Source organism: Tasmannia lanceolata, unplaced genomic scaffold (assembly GCF_043159265.1).
Source record: "Tasmannia lanceolata isolate RefF3 unplaced genomic scaffold, GAP_Taslan_0.1 ptg000005l, whole genome shotgun sequence".
Taxonomy (NCBI): domain Eukaryota; kingdom Viridiplantae; phylum Streptophyta; class Magnoliopsida; order Canellales; family Winteraceae; genus Tasmannia; species Tasmannia lanceolata.
This window is the reverse complement of record NW_027518682.1, coordinates 16,892,160-16,919,777: the sequence shown is the minus strand read 5'-3', so window position 1 is coordinate 16,919,777 and position 27,618 is coordinate 16,892,160. Positions and strand designations below refer to the sequence as shown.

Below are 27,618 nucleotides of genomic sequence, written 5' to 3'. Positions count from 1 at the left end.
TTTTGTTTTCCTCCTATGGGTTTTGAGAAGCCAAGTGCTCACCTACAGTTTTGTTCCATATTTGAAAACTCTAAGCTTTGAGACCCTTTCCCCTTGGGTGCATAAAACCCTATGCAATCTTTTAGTTTAAGTGGTCTCTCCTTTCGAGTTGTGCATCAATCAACTCACCTCAATGTCGGGGTGAGGCATGTAAAGGCACATTACACTAATCTGAGATCATAGAGTTGTAATAGCCTTAAGAGGAGAGTCCTACAAAAGAAATGTTAGATAGTAGTTATGATCAGACTACGAATTTGATAGGTTAAAAGCTCTTAGGCACCAACCACACTCGTCCGAACTTGATCTTTGCTACTACTCATATGCCCTATATTGTAAGAGAAAAGTGTTCCTCCACAGCTGCTCAGATAGCTTATCTGAGCAGCTGCTTCAAAAACTCATGTGGCCCCATATATTTTGGGTGATTCAAAGCATTCATTTGGAGGGCCCTTTTATGGATAGGGTGTATACCAAAAATGAGCCTTTTAAGATCATCTTAACCCTACCATTTGTGGAGGGAAAAAATGGTCAGAAACAGTGTCTGTCCATTTTCCCCTCCACCTTTGATTGAGTTAGGATGATCCTATAAGGCTGATTTTTTGTACACACCCTATCCATGGAAAGGCCTTTCAAATGAATGCTTTGGATCACCCCAAAAATATGGGCCACATGAGTTTTTGAAGCGGCTGCTATCTGAGTAGCTGCCCATGAACACTATTCTCATATTGTAATCTAATTATGCTCTCTATTAATTTACCAAAATGCAATAGAGATTAAATACTAAAATAATCAAACATGTCGAGACACATACAATTTGTAAGAAAAGATGAGAAACTAGTTATCATGAATCTAAAGAAAAAAACCAACCAAAGAGAGACATATTATATCGACTGGACATTTACTATGATTTCTCAACAAATGGTCATAGAAACAAACTAGGGGAACTACTAGTAATTAATAGGAACGCACGCTTGATATGGAATTGATCTAAAGTAGTGTGAAATAACAATCTAGTATGAAACCCACCGTTTGCATACCCCGAAAGCATAGAATTCTACGAGACCGTGCTTCTTTCTTCCATCTTGCAGAATACCAGTTTTGCATCATCAACTCTACCACAACTGAGAAATACAGAAATCATCACATTATGGAGGATGACATCCTTTATTTGCATCTGATCATAGGCCTTGCATGCATAGTCCATCAGTCCACGCTTTTGAGTACATATCAACAAATGCGCTCCTCAGAACCTCCTCCTCTTCATACCCATTTCTTACTATGAATCCATGAATTTGCTTCCCCATTATAGGGCTGGAAAGACTTGTGCAAGCAGAGAGCAGGCTAGCAAGAGAAAAGCAATCTGGTTTTGTCCCATTGACCTGCATTTGATAGATGAGTTCTAATGCCGCCTCAGCTTTGTCATTTTGCTCATATCCTACAATTAATGAATTCCATGTGTAGGCATACCTCTTTGGCATCCTAATAAAAACTTCCCGAGCATCGTTCAATTTCCCGCATTTACCATACATGTTGTTAGAATATGTGGGATCCAACGGTTGGATTGGGTTAAGATCTCACCGTTGGATCATCTTGGAGTTAGATTGGGTAAGTTGGTTAAATGAATAGACTAGATAAATTAGGCGAGTGGATAAGAAGAGGCAAGCAAGAAAGATCTTAATTAGGTAGATTTGATTAGGATTCCTTCCCTTCCATAATAATCTTAATTTCCCTTCTATGCTTATCATGTAAGTGATTTATATGAGCACCCTTTGATTACTGTAATTGCATGTAAGAATTAGTGAAATTTCTTAAGTTTATCACATGTGAACCAATTCAGTTTCTAGGATTATATGTTTTCTATTAACAGTTCTGATAATATGGGCATGAATTTGCTTCCCCCAATCCTCGTTAATTTCATCAGCAGAGAGACTTAGTAGACTAACAAGTGTAAATTGATCAGGTCGAATGCCTGCTAGTTTCATTTTACAGAAAAGAACAAGGGCTTCCTCTGCTTACGCATCTTGGACGTACCCTGCAATCAGTGCTTTCCAAGACACTTCATTCCTTTGCAACAACTTGTTGAAGGCTCTGTGAGCTCTTCCAGAATGAGATAGAAAAAAGAGACCAAAGAAAGACAAAATCTAAGGGCTTAAAGCTTAAATATAAAGCTAATAAAATTCCAACGCGTGCCTCCTTTTAATGTCCAACGGACTATCATTGAGATCCAAGAAGAAGGTGAGAACCCACCACTAAGGCCCTCTTTGTTTTGGATTTTGAGAACCGATTGTTGAGTCTAATAACCAATTTTGGACTGACAATCAGTTACAAAATCCAAAACAAACAGGACCTTAGTATATGTAATAGTAGTTCTGGTGTGACATAAACACAGAGCAAATGCATCAGTGATAAATACAAGAGAATTCAACAAGCTTTTCAATTGACCATAGGAGAGTAGTCAAGACCAAAGTAACAGCATAACTATAATAAATTCAAATAATATATTCATCCTCTCATTTAATGTTAAAAGACAGAGAAAAAAATAACTCCCATAAATACAAAGGCACCTCTCGTGGAGCTTGTAGCTGAAAGTAAGCATGATCATAGGATTACTAGCTTCACACTCGGAGGGACTTCCTGATTAAGAAGTTCAGCAACTCTTGCCCGTATTTTTGTAAACCATATCTCGCTAGGAGGCCATTCCATAATCTCCCATCTGCCATCTCCAAGATAATCTTTTTCACGTGGATCAATAGTCATTGATTCAAGTGCCCTGGCATTTTTTATAATATACACAGCAAGCTCAACTTCAGCCCTTATACCGTAAAAATGAGTTAGCTCAACTTCTTTGAGGTGATTATGAGGGCACTTTGGAGGCCTCAGTATTTTGTCTGGTGCTTTATATACTCTGGTGGTCGAATTAATCATCTGCAATAAGAGAGAGAGAGAGAGAATGAGAGAGAGAGAGTCACTTTAATTCTTCTATGGACCATCATCTGTAAGACTATTAACCGAAAGCCTCACACAACTAAGCACAATACCCCACTATCGCATAGCTAATGATACTATAAAATATTTTTCATAGTAACAGATTCTATGTCCTTCACAAGTTATAAAGACAAAATTATCCCATCAAAGCCCCAACAATAGCATGCATACAAATTACAAAGCCTTCACTCGAGTACACCATACATGGACTAATGGTCACCAAGATTGATAACAATACTAGTATGCCGTGCTTTTAAAAATGTTAGTTAGCTAAGATGGCTCATATCAACTACAATTTTGAAAAAACAAGGCACATTTGCAATATTCAAACCCTACTATGATAAATTACACTTGTTTCAATTGGAACTTACATGCACATGGAATTTCTGCAAGAGAGGGCAACCTTTTAGGATGGAAGTCAACCGAAGCAAATCTTCATTTTTATGATACACTTACAACAGTAAATGCTTCAGATTAGTGAGTCTAGATATAGTTTGCGGTACAACCTCCGGATTAAACACCTGAAACAATAAAAGTAGAATTACAAGATATATAAATTCTTTAACTACAAATAACACCACATAGCAACATTACTTTTACCTTCATATATGAGGTCAAGGCCAAAAATTCTATTTGACGTAATAGATAGGGTGGAAGTCTGGAGAAGGGAGAGGTCATGCCATCTGATACTGTTGCCACTCCTCTAAAACTAACCAACACATTTACCAGCTGCGGGACCCTCCTAATAGAGAAGGCAATCTCTTGTCCCCAGTATTCAAAAGTACGAAGATTCTCCGCATCAATCTCGATCTTCAACAACTTGCAGTAATTAAGTAATTCTACCTTCAGATATTTCAGTTGAAGAGACGGACCGACAATCTTTAAATTCACCAGATGCTCGCAACATTCTATACTCAGCCGTTCAAGGCGTGGACATTTAGATAAGAGGTTGACTATATCTCCATCACCTACCTTGACATATTTCAGAGTAAGGGTTGTAAGAGAACTAAACCCTTCAAAATCATGGCATCTTAATATGCAAAATACCAACTCCAAATGTTTTAAGGATGATTCTTTCCTGCAACGAAGAAACCCAAAAGGAAAGGTATAGCATTTATCATCCGGGTCTAGGCCACTAGTATAGGTCAAGTCAAGTTGAAGCTTTTCAGCCCCAGCCGTAATTGCATATTTGATCCATTGGTCGAGATCATTGGAATTAGTCTTGTCCAAATAAAAGGAAACTCCGAATGTTTTTATGGTATGACCAGCATGAAATTGCAAGAACTGATTAACTGATCTTACAAATCTACACATCCTTTTTTCCATCTCCGCTCTTTCATTCCCATAGTTGTGCACGTGCATGCTATTAGCGTCGAAGTGAAGATTGGGAATGAAGGATGGCCTGAGGTGCCTCCATCTCCTCGACAAGATTCTAGACCTTGCTGCTTCTCTCACCGGCATTGCCGATATAATGGAAGAAAGAATTTCATCTGGCAGTTCACTAAGCCGATCCTCCACAAACTTGTCAATCTATTAAATTGCACACAAATATCACAAATGGCATTAGAAAAGATACAAACCTTTGTTTCTTTTTATACCACAAAATGCAAAAGAACCAACATATCTGTAGAAACCCAACATTGAAAATTAATTATTTCTACAGACACTACATCTAATACTTGTTTACCTCAACATTTCGAATTTTGGGGACAGCTCTCCATCTATGGTGCTTTACTCCAAGTGCAATTTGGGAGGGAGATTCCCTTGTTTCGCCGTTAACCTCAATAATTGCATTTTTGGAGATTGATCCCTTTCGTTTGCCCATCTTATATTGATTGGAATTCAATACCAAAAGCTGCAACAAGCAAGCAATACAGCACTGAAAGAAAGTCAGAATCACAGTCTTCTAGTATGCGGTATTAATAAAAAAAACTCAGTGTGACAGCAAGCCTAAGCATAAGTGCATGTATTATAACATCAAGCAAAATAGAAGATGGGGGCGCAGTTTCTGAGCTATAGCTCAGATAGCTTATCTGAGCAAGCCACTATAAATACAGCATCTCCCATGTTTTTTGAGGCAAACAGGAAAACATATATTAGAAAGGAAAGACCAAGGAGGTCACCCAGGAGAAAACAAGAAAGAAAAGAAAGGTACAAGAGCCTCAAGGAGGCATGAAATAAAAAAATACAGCATCTCCCATGTTGTTTGACTCATCCAACCCATTCATTCGATAGAACCTGACATAGATAAGGTGTTCCTCACAAACCATCTCCATACAATCATCCTAACCATTCAATCTGTAGAAGCACAAAATGGACCCACTCTCTGGACGTCCATTTTAAACCTCCACAAATCAACGCTTACCACGATCCTAAGGAGATGATTTCTTAGGCACACCCTATCTATATTAGGTCCTATAGAATCAACATGTAACATAACCCAAACAACATAGCTACCTACCCTATTTATATGAGCTTGCTCAGATAAGCTATCTGAGAGAGAGAGAACGGTTTCTACACACTAGTGTAGATAAATTATCTACACACTAGCTTAAAATACAGAGGGGGCCCACATTGTTTGGGTGATCCAAAGGTCATTTGATAGGCCCTCATATAGATAGGGTGTGCCCATAAAGTCAGCTTCATAGGATCATCCTAACCCTTCGAACCTTGGGTGCAAAAAATTGACAGATTTGTGAAGGTTTATACACGTCCATTTTACCTCCACAAATCGTAGGATTGGGATGATCCTATGGAGCTGATTTTTTGTGGACACCTTATCTATTTGAGGGCCAATCAAATGAATGGTTTGGATCACCCAAACAATATGCCCTCCACTGTATTTTAAGCTAGTGTGTAGATAACTTATCTACACTTGTGTGTAGAAACCGTTTTGGGTTTCTTCGTTGCAGGGTGTGTGTGTGTGTGTGTGTGTTTGTAGTGGGCAAGGTTTAAAATTTCAGTACCGGTTTTGGACCCTGAAATTTCGAAATTTCGGTCTAAATCTGGTACAAAACCCGAAACCAATATTTTATTCAATATTAAATTTCGGCCGAAGTTTCGGTAATTTCGGTCGAAATTTCGGTGAAATAATAAATAAATATTAAAAAAAAACAGATTTTTTGGGTCAAATTTCGGGAAAACCGAAATTTCGACCGAAATTCCGAAATTTTAGCCAAAAAAAATACCGTGTTGTTTTTTATCGATTTCGGTGTTGGTCTCTACCGAAATCCAAAATTTCGGATTTCGGTCAAAATTTAAAACCATTGGGGGGGGCACATTATTTGGATGATCCAAAGCATTCATTTGATAGGGCCCTCATATAGGTAGGGTGTGCCCAAAAAATCAGCTCCATGGGATCATCCCAACCCTATGATTTGCGGAGTTAAAAATGGACGTGTATAAACCTTCACAAATTTGTCCATATTTCGCCTCCACAGTTTGAAGGTTTAGGATGATCCCATGGAGCTGATTTTTTGGGCACACCCTATCTATATGAGGGCCTATCAAATGAATGCTTTGGATCATCCAAATAATGTGGCCGCCCAATGTTTGTGAGCTCTGCTCAGAAAAGCTTATCTGAGCAGCTGCTCACAAACCATTTCCTCCATATTATATATACATATAAGGGATTTGCTAGGGTCCATCACAAAAGGCATTTTGCGGCTGCTCTGACATCAGGCCAGCCACGAAATGCCTTTTGCGATGGACGCTAGCAATTCCCTACAAACATATACAAGAGAGAGAGAGAGAGCAGAACCAGCAACATTTAAAGTGCTACTTTAACTCAATAAAAATGAAGTTTCAAAGCATGACCCTCCCATTATGCAAAGCAATAGCTAGACTTAAATGGCCTCACAAATAAAATCATCCTCATTAAGAGCATGATAAACAACATATTGTCAGGGTGGTGGCCATACAGCCTAACCAAATATTAAGGGGGATTGCAACAAACATCTCATATAGGAGTTGCTTGCGGAAGCGGCACAACAAAAGGGTCGATTTTGGAGGTGCTTGAGTTGGGTATGGATTCCAACTCAACAACAAGCATAAAAGCAAAGAGAGATGACATCTCAGGCATCTAAAATATAGCATCAACTCGTAACGGTTGAGGGCGGCCTAGCTTCCGTATTTATCATCCAGACAGATCATTGGTATCAGAGCATAGCATCCGGTCCGCTTTGAGGCGGCGAATATGTTTTCAGACGATTGCCAGGAAACGATTGTCTCGGCATCTGCGCTAACCACGATTTGAATCCTCCTTAGTACATTCTAGACGGAGGCTAAGGTTTTGCCCCTTCCTCACTGGCTGAGAAGGTTTTTGCTTAACCCCTTATTTGCTCGGAATCTCTCTTTCTTCCTTCAGAGCACCAAGCAACTCCTCTTCTCCATTAAAAAACCTTTCTTAGGGCGGTGGGCAAGCAAAGGAAGGAATTTTGGTCTGCAAATAAAGAATGGTTTTTTTTTTTAATAAAAGCAAATAATGGGATTTTGGTCTTTGCAGATTTTCATTAGTTGAATATAAATGCCACCATCGCCGGCTACTTCCTCTCTCAACAACGACCAGAGGCCTACCCAGATGCCGGCTACTTTCTTTCTTGGAACGGCGAATCTCTCATCCTGTCCATGGCATCTCAGTCTTTTGTTGAAAAATCTCCACCATCTCTCTGCCCTCAACATTTTTAGAGGAAAATCCCATTTCCAATCCCACAATACCAAGGCATAGAGATCCGAGAAGAGCAGGAGAATTGGGAGAGGAGCATGCCCATAGTTTTTTTGTGTGTGTGTGTGTTTTTTTGCGGTGAGCATTAGTGGAGATTATTCACCTTCTTCACGACTAGCTTTTTGGGGGAAGAGCAGTCCCTGAGATCTCTTGCTTCCTTGTCAAACAATCAGATTATATTCTTTACTGATGCTTCACCGCACCAAAGAAATCAGACTGAAGGTTGAAGAAACAACATTTCCCCTACAACCCCACTCCACAGACACCACTTGCTACGCAACAACAAAGAACAAATCGTCAAACCTAACCTACCCCGAAAAATCAGAATTATATTTTCTTGGAAAACAAAATAACTGGCATGAGGTGGCTCTCTTCTTTCCCTATTTTTTTGGGAAAAATTTGATGCGAGAATTCTAAAATCCATGTTAAACTCGTTAACCGAACTATGGATTTATCATATTTTAATGAAAGATTTTTTAAGAAACAAACTAGACTCGAAAAAAAAGAAAAAATCCCAACATCCAAACATGGCCTAAATGTTTTGGAATGCAGAATTGTAATCCCGGTCCTATTCCTTGTTCATTAACATATTGATTAGGGCTGCAACTCGGGTCGGGCGGGTCGGGTTTTGGAGAACCCAACCCTACCCGAGAAATATCTCGGGTCGGGTTTTTTTCGGAAAACCCACGATTCCCAAACCCGGCCCTACCCATGATAAATCTCGGGTCGGGTCGGGTCGGGTTTTTCACGTTGACGCAATTTTTTAAGGAAAACTCTTGTTTGGCAAGGCAACTCAACTCATAGAAGCATAAATTACACTCACAGTACACTTGAATCAAACAATGATGTAATTACACTCACATTACACTTGAATCAAACAATGCTGTAATCAAACAATGTTGTAATTACAATCAAACAATGCTGAATCAAACACTTGAATCAACTCAACTCATAGAAGCAGAAATTACACTCACATACTATAACAGTGGGTGCGTGGGTTTTCACTTTTAACTTTTAACTAACAATAGAAAAAAAAAGTACACACTATAACTTATGTAACTCGGGTCGGGTCGGGTCCCTTCAAACTCGGCTCGACCCGAGATTCATGCGGGCTTTTGGATGCTCAACTCGGCTCGACTCGAAACCCATGAAACTGAACCCAACCCAGGCTATTTTCAGGTCTGGTCGATGCGGGTCGGGTAAAACCCGGCTCGAGTTGCAGCCCTAATATTGATGTATGGGAGCTTGTATGCTAGGTCTAATTTGGCATATTCAGCTGGGCTTAGTGAGTAGAAAAAAAAAAGTGATTCCAATCATATTCATCGAAAAAAAATGAAATGAACGATGAAATATATTACAGAAATTAAGCACCTGAAATGGAAATCCCGATCCTATTTCAATTGCTATTTTATTAAAATAACATATTTTGTTAAAACTTTTACAACAAAATGTTTAAAAGGCATTTTAAACCTATAAACATGATTTTTGGCCAACTTCCAACTTTACCCCTGCAATATTTTGTAAATGACAAAACTTCAAATGTATTAAATACATTTTTTCATATTTTTGTGTATTTGACAATTTTCTACTACATTTTTTAACCAATACTGCATTAAACTCATTTTTTTCCCATCCCGTTTTTTGTCAAATCACATTTTGCTAACTATAGTCCGGATAAGACAATTTTTAGACAACTTGGATCTTGGAATGCTTGATGGGCAGTCAAAATGTATTGTGAAAATCATGAAGCAATATGGGTGATATACAGTTTTGCGAATAGCTCAAAAAAAAATAGACATACGTATTGAATATATTATTATATCAGGGATATGGTGGAAATGGAAGAAGAAATATAGGTAAGTTATATAGGTTAAGTTATCATTTCAAATATATATATATATATATATATATATATATATATATATATATATATATATATATATATATATATATAGAGAGAGAGAGAGAGAGAAGGGTTCCCTGAGGTTAACCACATATAGCTTATATGAGGTGGCGCTCACAAAACATAAGGGGCCGACATTGTTAGGATGATCCAAAGCATTCATTTGAAAGGCCCTATCACAGATAGGGTGTGTACAAAAAATCAGCTCCATTGGATCATCCTAACCCATCCAAAAGTGGAGGGCAAAATGGATAGACACTTTTTGTCCACAAATCTGCCCATTTTTTCCTCCACTTTTGGAGGGGTAAGGATGATCCAATAGAGCTGATTTTTGGTACACACCCTATCTATGATGGGGCCTTGCAAATGAATGGTTTGGATCATCCAAACAAAGTGGGCATCTTATGTTTTGTGAGCGCCACCTCATATAAGCTACCTCAGGAACTCTATTCTTATATATATATATATATACCAGTGACATGATTGTTGATCCTCTGACAGAAATGTGCAGAAACTTTCATTAAGCATGTGAGGTTGATGAGACTTAAAATTATCCGAGTCAAGGAAAATAATATTTGGGATAAATACTAAATACAGAAACTTTTGTGTGATATTGAATTATATTGTAGAGAAATAAATGAAACACAAAACGCCTACACTCAGCCAATGGGCCAAGTGGAAGAGGATATGGTGGTGTCCACCTGGCCTCATTGAGAATTAAGGGGGAGTGCAACTAACATCGCGTGTTGGGGGAGTGCAAACACCGATACGTAGCAGGACCCATCGTACATTGGTTAATGATGAAGCTTCTGGCCAACATGACATCTCCAGCAATGACGCGCAGTCTCGCCCGCCAACCAGATGCCACCATGGAACTCCTAGGATGGAGCAGCGCAGGTACTAACCATGACACCACCATGCAACGTCTTGTCGACGGTCAGAACCACCACTGCAAAGACTAGGCGGCACAAAGGCACCGATATAGGCACCAATGCCAACAATCATTGGGGCCTCATGGCACCTTCACCCTCTAAGTCACAAAACCTCTACCTGTAAGAAGGGAAACCCACACTCTGAACGGGAGAGACCCCAGGTACACAAAACCTATTACCCGGAGCATACCATTTATGTGCTTAGCTTCATCTGTTGCCTCGAACTGACTTGAGTGTCGAAAGGTTTCCCCAAAGTTCCAACTCTAGGCATTCCTAACCCTTGTTCATGACTTCAAGCCACCAGCCAGAGCTAGATAAGGAGGGACCCATTCCTACACTCAGTCGGATTTGAGCCGCAACAGATTGGCGCCCGATTGAGTTCTCACCCGAATAGGAGCTAAGCAAAAGAACAAAGACCTAAGCACCTTGGCTACGAGGAGAAGCACCTGAAGTACAACCGTCGTTCGAAACATGAGCGTGGTTCTAGATGATCGCCCAGGGTCCCAGCGACGAGACATATGCCTAGGCTTAGTTCACCAACCACTCGCAACTGATGGAGATACACTCCCTTCCCCAGCAGCCAACTGCTAGCTTTCAGTAGACAAACATAGCAACTTCACCAGCCATATGACAAACCTGGCCAACTTACTTCAAAGATTTGAGGAACGGGGGCTTGGATCACTCCCCAAACAGAACCCTGGGCCTCGCCAACAATAGCACCACCAACTCAACAAGAATCCAAACAGCTTATTCGGTCGATGGCGGATGCTGCCCCCCCCCCCCCCCCCCCCCACGCCAGGCGGAAGGAACCCAAGGGAATATTTGCCAACCCAAGAGTCCCTCAGCATCTGAATCTAGCCTTGTGTCCCCCATTGGGCGATTCCGCCCCGGGGAGCTGGTCTCGACAGACCTAACTCTCAACAACCTGCTAAACAGGCCCACCTGGGAAGACGAGATCCGGCCTAGCCCAACCTTCGCCTAGAAACACAGGAAATGATTGTCAAGGCGACAAGGGGAAGGAGCCATGCAGACGAGCAGAGAAAGACGAAGAGAACCCTTTCACCCAGAAGATCCTAGAAGAACAGATCCCTGAGGGCTTCCAGCTGCCACCGCTAGTCCCCTACGGCGGCACCACCGACGCAATCGAGCATCTTCAATCTTTCGAAGCCAACATGACCTTTCATAATGTGCCAGACGCAACGTTGTCATGGGCCTTCCCATCCACCTTGAGGAAGGTCTCATGAACATGGCATTCCAAACTTCAACCCAACTATGTCGGGCATGTTCAGACAGCTCGAGCGTTAGTTCACGTCTCACTCTGCCAACAGCCCTCCCCGCCCCAAGATGGCTGATGTCCCGATGACTGTGAAGCAGCAAAGGGGCGAGATGCTGAGAAAGTAGGCAGTCCGCTTCAGTGCTGAGGCAGCGGAAGTGCAGGACCTCGACACGTCGATCGCCCTGACAGCCATGAGGAACAAGGCATCACAGACATCATATGATGCTCTCCCTCGCCAAGAAGCCCGCCAAGACCTTCCGCAACCTAATGATTCACGCAAAAAATGCATAAGCGCCAAAGAAATCATGGCGGCCAAGAAAGGCCCAGAGACAGGCCTATTCGATGACAAGCAAAGGGAGAGAGATCTCAGAATCAGGGCCAGGCCGAACAAGCAGCACTGATGCGAAGATCAGATCAGAGGTCTCCACCGAACCCCCCTCGAAGGTTCGAAAGGTACAGCCCCTGAATGCTCCCATGGCACATGTCCTCATGGAGATCACTGACGATCCATTCTTCCAATGGCCGAGAAGGATGAGAACTAACAGGACTCGGCGAGACCCCAGCAAGTAATGTCGATTCCACTCAGATCACAACCACGATTCCATGAGTCCCGGGGATGCCTCGGGTAACTCTCGCACTTCCCTATGCACAAAAGACCATGGTAGTCCCTAGGCAAAAAAGACCGAATGATGCAGCACCATGAAGGGAAATAGAAGAAAGGGGAGAGAAATAGACAAAAAGGGGATAGAAGAAGAAGAGAATTGAAGGAGAACAATAGAAGAAGAATAGGGGAAGAAGAAGAAGAATAAGAAGAGACGAAATTAGGGAAGAAGAGAAGAATATGAGAAGAGAAGAAGAAGAAGAAAACAGTAGAGGGGAGAATCAATCTTTATTCCATTAATCATTCCAAGTTAACAATAAAGCTGTAAAAAGGCCAATAAATAGGCAAATAACAACCTAAAAGAGAGAAACCTACTAAAATAAGAATTCCAAAAGGGACTAACTTCCTAATTCTAAATAACTTAGAAAATAAAATCCTGGAACATGGCATCTCTAGAAATCACGTGCCAACTTGCCTGCCAACCAGATATGACCATGGAACTCCTGGGATGGAGCAGCGTTATTACTAATCATGATACCACCATGCAGCGTTTCATCGACGGTCAGAACCACCGCTGCAATGCCTGGGCAGACCGGCAACACTGATATAAGCACCAAGGCAAGCAATCATCGTGGCCTCATGCCACCCTTCACCCCTGTGTCATGGAACCTCCGAATATAATAAGGGAAACCCACACTCAAAATGGGAGAGACCCCATGTATGCAAAACCCATTACCCCGACCATACCTTTTATAGTGCTTAGCTCCATCTGTTGTTCGATGCGCATAGTGGGGCAAACGTTGTCCTCATAAAAACAAATTAAGGAACTAAGCATTGTGGCAACCAGAAGGGGCACTTGACACGCCATTACGAACCCCCTCCATGCTTCAGGATCAACTAACCAGTAGCCGGCACCATGATGATGGTCCATTAACTCGGAGAATGGACCATCTCGAATGACAAATGAAGGTTGCCACCCGACTCCCGGAAAGGATAACCAAACGGGAGGCACAGCGACCAGTTGGGGAAGATCCGCAGGCATGAGGTAAGGACCACCATGCGGTCGTGGCTCACCAAAGCCCCTCCAGTGCAACCTCCAGCTCCAACAACGACCAGCCCATCCAGCAGATGCCTGCTTCTATTCCCATTCGACCCACCAAACCAGCCCCCGCTCCTAATTGCGGCCCGTCCGCATGGCCATTCAGCGTGGGCAGCCGCACCCAAGAAGATGATGATCTCCGCACTCAAGTCCGGAAGCTTAATCAAATGATTACCAGAATGATATTATATCAGGAAAGCTTTATAAAAAAAACATACATGTTGAATAATAATCAAGATAGGATAAATACTAAATACAGAAACTTTTGTGTGATTGAATTATATTGTAGAGAATTAAATGAAACACAAAAGGTCTATACTCGACGAATGTGGTCAAGTGGGAGATGATAGTGTGGTGTCCACCTGGCCACATCGAGGATTAAGGGGAGTGCAACTAACGTTGCATATAGGTGTTAGCTACAGGAGGAGGTTAATAAAAAGGCCCATTTCAGAGATTTTTGAGTTGAGTATGGATTACAAGTCAAACAACCAACTCGGGCTGTGAAAGATAAACTTGGGGATAGAGAATTCTTCACAAAGACACCAGAACATAGAAAATGGTGTTTCGTAACGGAATTTTGCTCAATAGTCAAGACTTGCTCTTGATTTTCCGGTTTAAGTTAATTATTCATGAAAGAAAAAAGAGAAAAAAACATGAAGTTGGTTTTTTCAGGGAAAAAATAGTGTCAGGAAATGAAAGTAAAATAATAAAGGGTGCATGGGAAATGTGGCCAAGTGGGAGATGATAGCGTGGTGTCCACCTGGCCACATCGAGAAAGAAATGGAGTGCAACTAACATTGCGTAAGGGAAAGAGTTGAAAAACACAAACTGCGCCAAGGAACATTTTCTCTGGCACTCTTCCCGGAGATTCTTCCCCCATTGTGGATAGCCTCGGCCCTACTCACTCGCCTCTGTCAAATCGAAGAGGGACCATCATGGAGCCCCTACCACCGGACCCAGGAGAAAAATCAAGAAGATCACAAAGATAAAGATGGCAGATATTGGCCAATGCAGTCTGATCCCGAAAGAAGTTTCTCTGACCACATAGAAACTATCCAAAGCGAGATTCAAGGAGAAAGGATCCACCCTGCCATCTCAGATCCTAGAAAAGTAAATCCCTTACTCACCTCCCCCACAAACCAGAACAAAGCGCTTCGAGAGGTGATAGAAATGGAAGAGGCATATTGGCCTCCGGAGAATCAGCACAAGCGTCTTCCATCTCTGGTAAATTCGTCCAACTCACATACTCCCCTAGAACACCACCAGAGAAATATCTCAACCAAATCCCAAAGTGCTACCTCGATCTTCCTCACAGAACAATTGGCACAAAAGGAAAAAGAAGAGAGGAAAATGGAGTCAAAAGCAAATAGGAGAAACACTCAAAAATCTGATGAAAAACCATCATCTAAAAAGCAGGCGAACAAGAAACTATCCTCATCTCTGGCATATGACCCTGAAACAATCCGAGAATTCGCGCCTCCTCCAGCTCCTTTGGTCTCTGATTATGTTATCTCGCCGGATTCCGGCAATCTCTTGGCCACTCAGGCAATCTCCATATCCGGTAACCTACTTGCCAGTCCTAACCTACCATCAACGATAGAACCCAGACATGCTAGCCTAACCCCTATCACAGGTACCTCAACGGCTGCAGTCATAGACCCCACATGGCCTGCACTGACATACCCTGACCTTACAGCTAAACCTACTTCTGCTAACCCATCAAAAGCCACAAGAAATTCCAGTTCTACCCCTCTAACTGAAGCAAAGTCAACCACAAAAGCCGCGCTAGTCCAAAACACCTCGTAAACATACCCATCCCAAATCCCGCGCCGCCCAAAATTTTGAATTTTCAATCTGAGCAAGATCTCAATCAAAGCCAAAAAACCACCCCTGGCCCCATTCAAACCTGGAACACCCTCTTCTCCAACTGCTCCGCCAAAGCTCCTCCTCCTTTAAAATTTTTCAAACCAGAGAAAGAACCTGATGGCGAAACAACTATCGAGGTCCCAGACAACGCAACCGAGGCAGTTGAATCAAAGTGGACGAACTGTTTAATCGGATATTTCCTAGGACGGAGGCCATACTTCTTGGCTCTTAAGGAACACCTTGCAAGAAAATGGAGACTTAAAGGGGAACTTCAGCTATACGCCCTAAGAAATGGTTTTTTCCTTTTCAAATTCTCCAACAATGAAGACTACTTCCAAGTCCTTGAATCAACTGAGCATCACTATGGAGGTAGACCCCTAATTCTTAGAAAATGGACCTCAAACATGCCATTTGAAAAACTGGATCTCTCCACAATCCCCGTGTGGTTAAGACTCTCAGGGTTACACCTCAAATTCTGGATGACGAAAGCCCTCAGTAGAATTGCAAGTGGAGTCGGGAAGCCCCTATACCTAGATAGCCAAACTGTAGATGCTTCGCGACTGAGCTACGCAAGGATATGTGTCGAGGTCGAAGCTGGGACAATCCTCCTTGACTCAATCACCATCAAAATGTCAAAAGGCAACACCATCCAAGAGGTAGAATATGACTGGAAACCACATTCTTGCCATACCTGCAATACATCCACTCAGACAAAGCTTGTCCAAAAAAGACAGAAGGAAAACACAAGGAGGAAGCCCCAAGAAGGGAATGGAGGGTCGTCTCAAAACCGCCAACCACTACCAACACCATCCCTCTGATTCTCCCCACCATCACCACACCTTCGACTCTCACCACCCCTCTGATCCTCCCTACTCCACCGATCCACACCATCTCACTCATCGATTCTCCATCCCCCCCCGATGTCAACCCCAAATTCCATGGTGAAATCTCCCTCAAGATCCCCAAAAGCCAAGATGAAAAATACAAATGAGACAAACACATCAAATGCCTTTGCAATCCTAGATACAGATGTTGAGGACCTCATAGAAAATCAGATTTCTGACGAAACAGAGAATGAAGAAGAGAAGAAACAGGAAGATGGTGAAGAAGATCACCCTCGACAGAAGAAAAAAGAAATCCTCCATCAAAGGACTTCTAAACCCCCAAAGGTTGAGAAGTTGAGGAAGAGCATGAGAGCAAGGGAATTTAGCTGGAAGATGAAAGAAGTCTTTGATTACTAGGGGCTAAAATGGGGGCTGGCTCTAGAGTTCACGCGTATTCTCTCTTGTTTAGCTTGTTTTAAGTTTTGATATCAAGGGTATCATGTCCTTGGTTGTTCTGCCCCCTTCCTTAGCCATTGTTCAAAGGAAGGGGTCATCGTCTTCTTCCTTTTATTGTAACATCTTCCCATCATAAATTTTTCTTGCAAATGTTTGATGACACTTTGCACACGTGGAATCAAACCCAAAATGCTTTTCAAGAACTTCAAGCCTTTGAGAAAAAACACAACACTGTTTCTGCAGAAAAACAATCTTTTGTGCACTATTTAAAGAACAAAATAACAGAGAGTAGGAGATTGCTAGAGAGAAAGAAAAGTCCAATAATAACTGAATTTCAGTGTTTGAAAAAGACAGCTTTTTATTGAGCATTAGATGTCTATTCATTAAGGGAAACATCCCTTTAAGAAATCTCTTGGATTGGTTTGAATGATCACCATTTGATCACATCCCTTTGTGATTTAAGTGGTTTGGATCATTCACAAGGTGTCTCTTGAGTTTGAAAACATCCATGACTGTTGGGAAAGAAAAGACATGAAAGAAGGTTGAAAAATGGAAGTGAAAAGCCATGTCCAAATTCTCCCAACGGATAGTTTTCCGAACAGTCGCGGTCGACCGGGCTACCGCGGTCGCCCACCGACATGCTGCTGTTTATTTATTTTTATTTTTTTCATGATCCAAAAACCGCGGTCGACCTCCAACACCTCCCTAGAAATTAATTAAAATTCCAGTAATCTATCCACGGTCACCTGCCCTCACGCGGTCGTCCGCCTACACCGTACTAGAATTTGTTTCAATTTCTAGTAACCAATCTGCGGTCGCCCGGGATACCCCGGTCGACCGGCCCTATCTTAAAATTGTTTTTATAATTTAAATAAAACTTAAGAAAATTCTTTTATTGTCTCAACATCATTTTGCAAAATCTCTAACAGACTCTGCTATATAATTTGATGCTTCATTTGGGTCTTAATTTTGTGGAGGAAAAATACACATGAAATCCAAATTTATAACTGATTCATTAGTTTCCCATATCAATTTGACCATTTGCACCATAGAAGACTAACAACACCCATACAATCATGTCATATAATAGGATTCTGAACTTTTATGGGAAGGGTCCCAATTCCTACAGGCTATGACTTTATTCCCAAACTGATTCGTCAATGATGGCTTTCAACTAACACAGGACTTTCAACAAGCAAGTAGTAGGCAAAATTGTAGTTGTCAGATCTACTAATATTTGTTAGGTCTAAGCCCAATTGAACAAGGTTTCATTCATAGGATGCAAATCCAACAGATTACAATTATGAATTGACTGAAAATAATGTACCTCGGCATTTGTATTTCCATAAGCTCCATTACACTCATGAAACATTCAAATGGAAAATATCTCAAGCAGGGAAAACCCTAAAAGCAATCTTCACTTATTAAAACATACCTAAGATTGAGGGCGATCGATGGACAATAAACAACCGGAGCAATAGGGAGCGAGAAGGAGCGTGGCAGTGTGAGGAGAGAGTGATAGAGAAAATGAGATTAGAAACCCTAGCCCGATAAATAAGGATAAGTTTTCAAGAAAGTAAATGTTCTACTATTTGTTAGGTTTTTCCCACAATAAGTTTTACTTGAAATAATTTTGTCTTGCAAAAAATGTTTGGCAAAACTGGGAAAAGTTACTTTTCAGGGAAAAACTTAGCTGGCAGATCGTTGGCATCCAAATGGACAGGTAAAATAAGAAACAATCTGCAAAAGGAGCCCACATGAGCCATACCTTGATTGATCTAGACCGTCCATCTACCATGTCCTATATTAGATTGCTAAAGGTGGAAAAGATTTCCAAATCAGAGAATCTTAGCTGACAGATCGTTGGCATCCAAATGGACAGGTAAAATAAGAAACAATCTGCAAAACCCTTGTATGTTATTCTCTACGTTTCTTTTTGCTTTGTATTTTCTACCAGCAGGGAAAAAGATAGAAATCCAGCCTGGCATTGGGCTTGCTGGATTGAAACCACTTCTTATAGTAACTTAAAAATAAAGAGAAAATCAAAAAAGGGAGAGAGATTATTTACCTTAACGCTAACGACCACATTAAAAAAGATCAAAATTATATTTTCAATTAGAAAAATTAACTTAAGACTCCAAGCTTCATAAGAACTATTGATAGTCATTGCCTATTTGAAATCGTTTTGTTGATTTATACGTACAAAATTCACCATCATAAACAACAGAATACATATCTTAAAAATGCAAAAACAGAGAAGAAAGTTAGCATGCAATAGCTGATTTGTAAGTAGCATCAGGTCTGCATAGCAAGCCAACATAAGACCAAGAAATTGACATTTCCAAGCGATATCTAATAAGCTTTCTTCCCAGCAAAGCATTCCAAACAAAAATACCAAAGGAAAAAAATTTGCATCAACAGAAGACGAGACCACCACACAATATTAATCAAGAAAAAATTAATTTGCCTCATTTGCAGAAATTTTAATCCAAGAAACCCTCACGGGGTAAAGGACTCACCGGAGAAAACTTCGATATCGGCCTCTTTTGAAGAGAAACCACTCCTTTTATCTATTTAGATAATCGAGAATGTCAAAATTAAAACACACCGACAGTGTCAGATAAAAAAATGGCAAGAAAATCAAGGGGTTATTTATTAAAAATTACATGCTTCGGCAGAATGGCAAGAATCGTATGTTTTCTTTAAAAAGAGAGACAAGTTTAGCACTCACCGACGTGTTTTCACCCTCTACCTTTCGGTGTTGCAGTACCTACACGACCGGAAAGAGGAGAAATTCATAAACCCTAGGTTTTCTTTAAAAAGGGAAAGAGAAGGGGAAATAAGAGGAGATTGCAAAAACACGTATTGAGCTGCTTTTAGGGGGATTTATTGGGAGAGATAAATAGAAAGTTGACGAATTACTTGAGAGAGAGATAGCAGCATTCCCAAATCTAGTTCTTTCCATTATAGCAGTTCACGCAAATCTGTGTGGAAACTTCCCAAATCTAGGGGGGTTTGGCTTGTTCTCTTTGGAAACGTGGATTTGTATAATTCTTTCTAATATAGAAGGAGTGCGCTCCGTTTTGTTTAGTTTCCTTATACTGGGGTTGGGTAATCGGGATGGGTATTTGTAGAACCGTCAATCGGGATGGGCACTTTCGAAACCCGTCCATAATTAAAATGAGAACAAGCCAAACCAAGCTTGGTCAAAAGTTGAAGCCCGAACTCTAATTTGGGCTGAGCTTGATTAAGGGTCATCCAGCCCATTATAGGCTCGGGCCCGATAATATATTTACTATATAATTTTTCAAGATTTTTTATGCCCTTAAAAATCAGTAGATATTAATTAAATAGGTTACTTAAACATTATTATCTTATAAGCTATAGTTTGACATTAAATAGGTTTTTTTTCTTTCTTAATTTTGCCCCTCTTCAGCCCACTCCATATGAACAGTTTGGATCATCATATCCTATAGGCTATAGTTCGACCTCAGATTTATTAAATGAATGAGACAAAATCTGGCAAAAAATCAATCAGTGTGGCTTTTCTCACATGCCAAAGCCAACAAGTTTAATGGCTTTCTGTGAAATTGGCTTTTCTATGCTTGGCTTAGTCTTTTCTAGGACAGAAAATTAGAGGTGATGGGCAAGCCCGAACTCAGCCCGAAGCCCGTTGTGGAGTTTGGGCTGAGTTTGGGCAAGCAAATTTCTAATTTAGTCAGGCCCGAAGCCCGTTGTATAGACATGGGCTGCCCGCCCAAGCTCGGCCCGATTGACAGTCCTAGGTATTTGGGTAAAACAGTACTTGTGTAAAAGGATTTCTTCATGCCACGCTGGACAGAAAGCCGGATGGGAGGACTGTCCATGTGGGCGCGAACAGTGAAACCCCCATCTAGCTATATTATAATAGATATAGGATGACACATGCAATATGAGTACTCAAGAGGGGGCTGACCCAAGTAAAAAGAGAGGGGGGGAAGGGAATATCACTCCCAAATGATAAATAATCGCTAGTTCCTCTGCCCAATGTATCTTCATCTGGTGACCCCAACACCGGCTATCGGCTACTTACCACCATGGTTTTAAATTTCGACCGAAATCTGAAAATTTCGGTGGTGACCGACACCGAAATCAAATAAAACCGAAGCGGTCATTTATTTCAGCTGAAATTTCGGTTTTTCCGAAATTTGACCCAAAAGATCTGTTTTTTAAATATTAATTTAATATTTCACCGAAATTTCGGCCAAAATTTAATATGGAATAAAATATTGTTTTTGGGTTGTGTACCAGATTTCGACCGAAATTTTGAAATTTCAAGGACCGAAACCGAAATTTTAAACCTTGCTTACCACATCCTCTCATCGCAGCCATGCATTGAAGAACTACCACAGAGAAACAAGTCTGATTTCCCTGGTAAGTGACAAAATAGGGAAGTGATATATCCATCCCTTTTGATCACTAGGAACACCCTCTGTAAGTGTTTGTTGCAATCAGGGGCATTGAATTCTTCTGACATAAGTACAACCGCCCCTCTTTAGTCATTGATACACTGACAGGGGATGTTCATGGTGATCAAAAGGGGCGGATATATCACTTCCCACAAAATATTGTATTTTGCTTTGAACCGTGAGTCACAAGTTATTGTGAATCAGTATTCCTGTGAACCACGGGATTAGCCGAGTTAAGTCAGTCAACTCAGAGAGTTAAGTCAGACGGCTGGCCAAGTCAACTCCCTGAGTCAACTTGGCAACGTGACCAATTCAACTCAGTCTCGCTTAACTTCCATGGTGAGCCCTCTATGCATTAACGTAATCTCAATTTCGTGGGAGAGAGATTTCAATTTACTTTTCATGTTACACTATATATTCTTCTCGTCATTCCAACTCCTTTGGACTCTCTTCCAACCCTACTTAAGAGACCTTGAAGACTCACAACACAGTCAAATAACAACCAAGATAAAACTCAACAAGTGGTACTGTGTATACTTTAGCACAAATCATGCATCGTGAAATAAGCCACTATAACTCATTTGGCTACAATATTTGCTTCTTGAACAGAGTCTCCTTTCCTCGACTCAGTCAACAATTTGGTGAGAAAATATATTGGAGCTACATATCTTCCAATCAATCCATTGTTTCATGCTCACACTAAAAATATGGAGATTGATTTTTAATTTTATACATTGTGAAAGAACTGATTACTCCAAAATCTTAAGCAGTTAGAGTTAATATTGTTCAGAGGGGTGGTTTTGTTCTCTAATGGAAATACTGAATTATTAGCAACATAAATGGCTGCCTGATTATCACACATCATACTCATTGGCATAGGAATATGAATACCAATCCAGTTATTTATATTTTAACACTGTCCCTCATGTGCGGCCCCTCCTTTTTGGGTTGGCAGTACACATGGCACATGTCACCTCTCTTTTGGGTTTGCGGCACATATGAATTTTTAATATCAAGGAGTTGTTGGGTTTTGAGCCCATGACTTGCCATGAGGCAATAGTTGTAAAAGCAACCAGTTACTCCAAATTCTGTTAAAGTTAGTCTTATTTAATCAACCAATTATTCCAAAAGCTTAAGGCCTTGTTTGTTTTGGATTATGGCAACCGATTGTGGAGCCCTCAACCGATTACTGGACTGAAAATTGCACTAAATTTGTGTCTAATAATCAGTTGGGGACTCCATAATCGGTTGTCATAATCTTAAACAAACAGGCCCAAGATGTTAGACTTGCGCCAGAGGAGGCGTTTAGTCGGTTGTTTGCTCTGACTCTATGGTCGACCCGTCGAATCTCTTTCTTAGTGATTTGAAAGGGGAACGTCGTGATTCAGTCCTATTTCATCAAGTATCGCCGTAAAGCACTCGTACACCTTTGTTTCAGGGTGGGGCTGCCCTCCCTCCTGGTAATCCGGCCATTTCCGAACCTCTCTGTGTTATTTAATCATTTATACTTCAACATAAGTAAAATCAACTACAAATCCATTTCGTTTCGTTTGAGGATCAAATTACTAATATCATTAATTCTCTGGACTCCGTGACAAGCTCAATCTTCTTAATGGCACTTTTTGCATGACGGTGCAATTTGGCAATAACTTTGGTTCTCATACCAACACGTCTCTACACGATAGATCTATCCATGGCATCCTTGTTGCTTTTCATAACCAACACATGTCTACATGAAAGATGCCATCCCTTGCGTTCTCAATCTCCCCTTATATTTCATTTAACCTGAACTTAAACACCTTTCGCCATAATACTTAATTATCAACTATTTTTGCCTCCTTTGTTATTCTTCGATCCACTAATGAAAGCTGCCCATTGGAATACGTATATATTTGGCAATCTCAATGCTATCAATCCAGTACAAACGAACATCGTATAAGTGGAGAAAGGATGTCTAGGCCTCAAGAAGAAGTTTAAAGGTTTAGGAATGCCATTTCTGCCTTTCTTCTCAATCCAATGATTATTTAGCAAAATAAGAAAAAGAAAAGACGTATACACCTCAAAGCCCTTCAAAATGGCCTATAGCATCATATCTTTTGTCCACATATTATTTTTACTATACAAGCTTACATAGAAATGGGTTGTCTTAAGGTGGAAGCTAAAAGTTCGATCATCCAAGTCATGTGATCAGATTTTGCGGAGGTAGAGGTAGGGATTTGTTGGAAGAACAGAAAAGACAGATGATTCCGCTAACTGATAAAGATGTTAAACCGAAAGGAAATGAGTTGCAGCTGTTAAAGTCAATTCCAAATCCAGCCAGTGTTTTCATACCATGCTAGGAACTTTGGTAATATGGCTAAATTGACTTAGTATTGTCTAGTAATTGATAAGTGAGTTTATTAAACCTCTTTTTTTTTATTAGGGATTTGCTAGGTAATTCCACATTATATCATGGAAAGTCATTTTGGCAGCTGGCTTTTGCAGGAGAGAACAATCAGGCAAGCTCACGTTTTAGCAGATTTTGTCTTATTCATTTATTCATGTGGCCGTTCTCTCCTGCAAAAGCGGCTGCAAATTAGCTTTCTGCGAAATTGCATATGTGCCACGTGGCACTATACGTGTTACTCAGTCACATACACTTGGGAAGTAGAAAAAGAGTACACGCAAGTAGGCACTTGTTAGAAGTTTACAGGTTGTGAATTGGTAAAATTTCATATTCCCAAGGATCCAAGCTTAAAGTTTCTTTGACCCAGTTTGGATCTCGCCTTTGGAAATTGAAATGAAAGCAAGAGTAATAATTTAACCAAGGGAGATATCTACTGCCAATGAAACTTACGATGAAAAGTGGGTCTATTCTGATCGAGAATTGGATATCAATACAAAGTGGGCCCTGTTTGATCCTGTGTCTCCCGAAATCTCAAAGCTGGAGGATACTTTCGTCATATTCCGATTGAACGATGGATGATGATGGAAAGAAAATCTCAAAGCTGGAGGGTATTTTCGTCATACTCCCTAATAAATTTTAGAAAGTGGGGCTACCTTCTATTGTTGAGACGACAATAACACTCACCTACAAAGAACTATGCTATAGAAGTCCTATTATTAAACAGCAAATTGATGATGCTGTTTTTGTCAAAAAATTTTGGGCAGTGATAAATCGACCCCCAAAAATGATAAATCAACTCCCCATGTGTCTATCTCTCTCCTCTTTCTCTCTCTAAATCGACCCAGAGGAGAGAGAAAGACACATGGGGAGTCGATTTATCATATTTGGGAGTCGATTTATCACTCCCCAAAATTTTTTATAAAAGAAAAAGATTTTAAAAGATTTTAAAAGAAAAAGATAAGTATTCTAGTTTTGGGAAATGCCTTGCCAAAATCAAATCAGTTTGCAAAAGATTTGCTGTAAAAAGAAAAGGAATTACAGATGGCAAATAATTTAAGAAGAAAAGTTGTGTAATTTGCTAAAATACTTCGTAACAGAATCCATTATAAATGCCACATCTTACGCCTAGAAAACAACTTAAAGATAGTGAAGGGAGGGAAAAAAAAGAAGAACGAGAAAACCATATTTCTCCTCCTCTGTTTTTTGAACCATGGAATCCAAGCTTTTGCTTTTGGGAATTCTCTTATGTTCATGGGCTTTTGTGGGGTTTTGTCAAGGAGATGGAGGGTCAGGTGGGACTGTGTCAATGCCTTGTGTAAAGAAGCTCCTTCCTTGTCAACCTTACCTTCATTCCTCGGCTATGCCACCGCCTGCGTGTTGTGTTCCTTTGAAGGAGATGATACAAGATGATAAGAAGTGTCTATGTGATGTATTAAGCAATGAAGCGGTTTTGAACAGCCTCAATATAACAAAGGATCAAGCTATGGGGCTTCCAAAAAAATGTGGTGACAATGCATCGGCCAGCGACTGTGGAAAGAACAATGGTGGTGGTAAAATGATTATTCCCTTGTTTTATAGACATTTTATATATTTGAGATTTTACATGGTGTGAGCTCTTATAGTCCCGTATTTTTCAAAAAAGTATTGTACAGCTGACACCATTGGATGATCCAAACTGTCCATTTGGTGGGCCAGTTGTAAATAGGTTGTGGCCCAAAAATCATATCCATAGGATGATCACAACCCTTTGATCTATAGAGGTTTCCATAATACGCAGTTCCTGTATAGATCAGAGGGTTGCGATCATCCTACGGAAATGCTTTTTGGGCCACAACCTATTTACATCATGGCCCATCAAATGGATGGTTTGGACCATCCAATGGTGTCAACCATACAGTACCTTTTGAAAAATACGGGACTATAAGGGCTTACACCTACACCATATAAAATATTAAAATCTATGTTTTATAATATCTAAGGTTTTGTACTTAAATATCCCGTGAATAAATTGGTTTGTATTTAGAGCTTTTATATGGTGTGAGCCTGTATAGTCCAGAATTTTTCAAAAAGTAATGTACGGCATACACCATAAGATGATCCGAACCGTCCATTTGATGGGCCACAGTGTAAATAGGTTGTTCCCTAAAACTTGTTTCCATAGGGTGATCCCAACCCTCCGATCTACAGAGGTTACATACTATACAGTTCCTCTATAGATCAGAGGGAAAGGATCATCCTATGTAAATGTTTTTTGGGCACAATCTATTTTTGTTGTGGCCTATCAAATGGACGGTTTGGATCATCCTATGCGGTAGCGTACAATGGTTATTAACAATATGTACTGGATTATGGGCTTACACCATATAAAATCTATGGATTTTGATAATTTTTAGACTGGTTACAATATCTAGATTGGCTTGGGTAGAAGTTTTAAAGGAAGTGGACCAAGTGGTCAAGTGGTTGCTAAGTGCGTTTTCCATCCAGTAAATAACATGTAACTAGCATTTTTCAAAGTAAGGAAGAAATTTACCTTGAAAATTGTGTTTTTGCACACAAACAAGGATTGACCCTTTGAGAGGCTGATCTTCTGTTACAGGCACGGCCACGCCTCCAAGCATCCCCACGCCTCCTGCTCCTTCCAGTGCGTTTGCTTCAACCATCTCTTTATTTCAAAATGTTTCATTTAGATGAATTTGATACTATTCTTACTTTTTCTAAGGTCACTTTATTTCTCCTTTTCCAGGTTCTTCTACTAATTCTTCCTCGGGCAATGACAAAAGCTTAGCGAATGGATTCTCCATGCGCAAATCTGCTATTGTTGCTCTCACGCTGATTGGCTGCATGTCTATTTTTATCTCCCCATTTTAGCTTCTTTTTCTGTTTAATCCTTCATGTTTTAAAGTGAATTATCATTGTCAAAAGACATGCTTAAGAATAGCTGATTAGCAGTTTTTTGTTATTAGTTGGATCAGAAGGTTTTTTATTAGAAAGACTATTTGATATCATATTAACATTCCAATTTAGTAATTGAAGCAGAGAATTTGGTTGAAAAACAACACACAAGATATGCGTGGTTAGACAACAATCCTACTCTCTCTCTCCTATTCCTAATATTATCACTGAATCTTTCTTTCCCACTCAACCTTTTTTTTTTTTCTTTAGACGTAAATCTTTTCCAACGGATGTGCTTACTATCTGATGCAGAGCATAATGATAGTCCAATTGGGCAGCCAAGTCACAATCATGTGATGGTTACATTTGTCATCCGTGTAGCACAACTATGTGGTTTGACTTGATCTTGGGTTATTGCATTAGAATTTGCTACCTAGTTAGTAGTGTTAATTGAGTCTTTCTTTGATGTCTCTTGGGACTACATTAAGACATTAGTTTTGTACTTTGAATACCTATAAAATTGTAGTATCTTCGAAGTTTTCTTAGAACTTATTATATGGTCTTGACAATAGCCTTGAAAGTTATTGTTGAGTCATTATCAATGTGTCATCTCTCTCTCTCTCAATATATATCAATAAGAATGAGCAACAAAGCACTAAACTTATGATTGAAATTCCTTATAGTTAATTCATGTAATCTTGAGTTGAGTGATTCCTATTGTCATATTGTGGGCCCCGATCCTGAGAGAGAGGTGAGGGACGAGCCCCCAACACCCTCTGGATCATCCACGTATGAAGGATAGCTCTACTAAGGAACTCTCGAAACGGATGTCACCCTCATAACATAGCACGCGTGACGATACAAACTAGATACCTCTTGATCCAAGGATAAATCCTCAAACCAAGATGTACCTAAAATAACTCAGAGTCGCCATCCATGGATAGGCCATAGAACCAAAACAAATGCTCTGCTTGCAATGGATAACCAGAAATACAAAAGGTCCGTGCCTGGTGAAGAATGGAGAAGGTCCGAAGAGCACCCCCAATTCGCCCGAGTGCGAACACTTGGTCTCTTTTGTCATTTATTTATTAACTTTGAAGAGTTTTGGGTGAAAATCATGTGAAATGGGAACGAATATCTCGGAGGAAAACGTCTACTTAAACATGCATGACATGGGGATATTAAGCACAT

The 27,618-nt window shown here is 40.4% G+C and overlaps 2 protein-coding genes across 7 annotated transcripts; one reads left to right on the top strand and one right to left on the bottom strand.

Annotated features, from left to right (window-relative positions):
• Positions 1 to 2,821: 2,821 nt before the first annotated feature.
• On the bottom strand, positions 2,822 to 19,788 carry LOC143876729 (F-box protein At5g03100-like). Of its 5 annotated transcripts, none has more exons than XM_077378423.1 (7): positions 19,624 to 19,788; positions 19,433 to 19,471; positions 19,221 to 19,271; positions 4,709 to 4,900; positions 3,622 to 4,551; positions 3,393 to 3,542; positions 2,822 to 2,961 (listed from the first exon to the last, which is right to left on the bottom strand). In XM_077378423.1, exons 1-6 carry the CDS (start codon positions 19,642 to 19,644, stop codon positions 3,474 to 3,476), a joined length of 1,302 nt encoding a protein of 433 aa, XP_077234538.1. In that variant the 5' UTR covers positions 19,645 to 19,788; the 3' UTR covers positions 2,822 to 2,961; positions 3,393 to 3,473. The 5 variants fall into 5 exon arrangements, with proteins under 5 accessions (XP_077234538.1, XP_077234539.1, XP_077234540.1 ...); XM_077378424.1 differs by having other exon boundaries at positions 4,709 to 4,876; XM_077378425.1 differs by lacking the exon at positions 19,624 to 19,788 and adding an exon at positions 7,848 to 8,016 and having other exon boundaries at positions 19,433 to 19,617.
• A 4,873-nt stretch (positions 19,789 to 24,661) lies between these two features.
• On the top strand, positions 24,662 to 26,540 carry LOC143877735 (non-specific lipid transfer protein GPI-anchored 9-like). Of its 2 annotated transcripts, none has more exons than XM_077379944.1 (3): positions 24,662 to 25,079; positions 26,132 to 26,176; positions 26,279 to 26,540. In XM_077379944.1, exons 1-3 carry the CDS (start codon positions 24,746 to 24,748, stop codon positions 26,401 to 26,403), a joined length of 504 nt encoding a protein of 167 aa, XP_077236059.1. In that variant the 5' UTR covers positions 24,662 to 24,745; the 3' UTR covers positions 26,404 to 26,540. The 2 variants fall into 2 exon arrangements, with proteins under 2 accessions (XP_077236059.1, XP_077236058.1); XM_077379943.1 differs by having other exon boundaries at positions 24,662 to 25,085.
• The last annotated feature ends 1,078 nt before the right edge of the window (positions 26,541 to 27,618 follow it).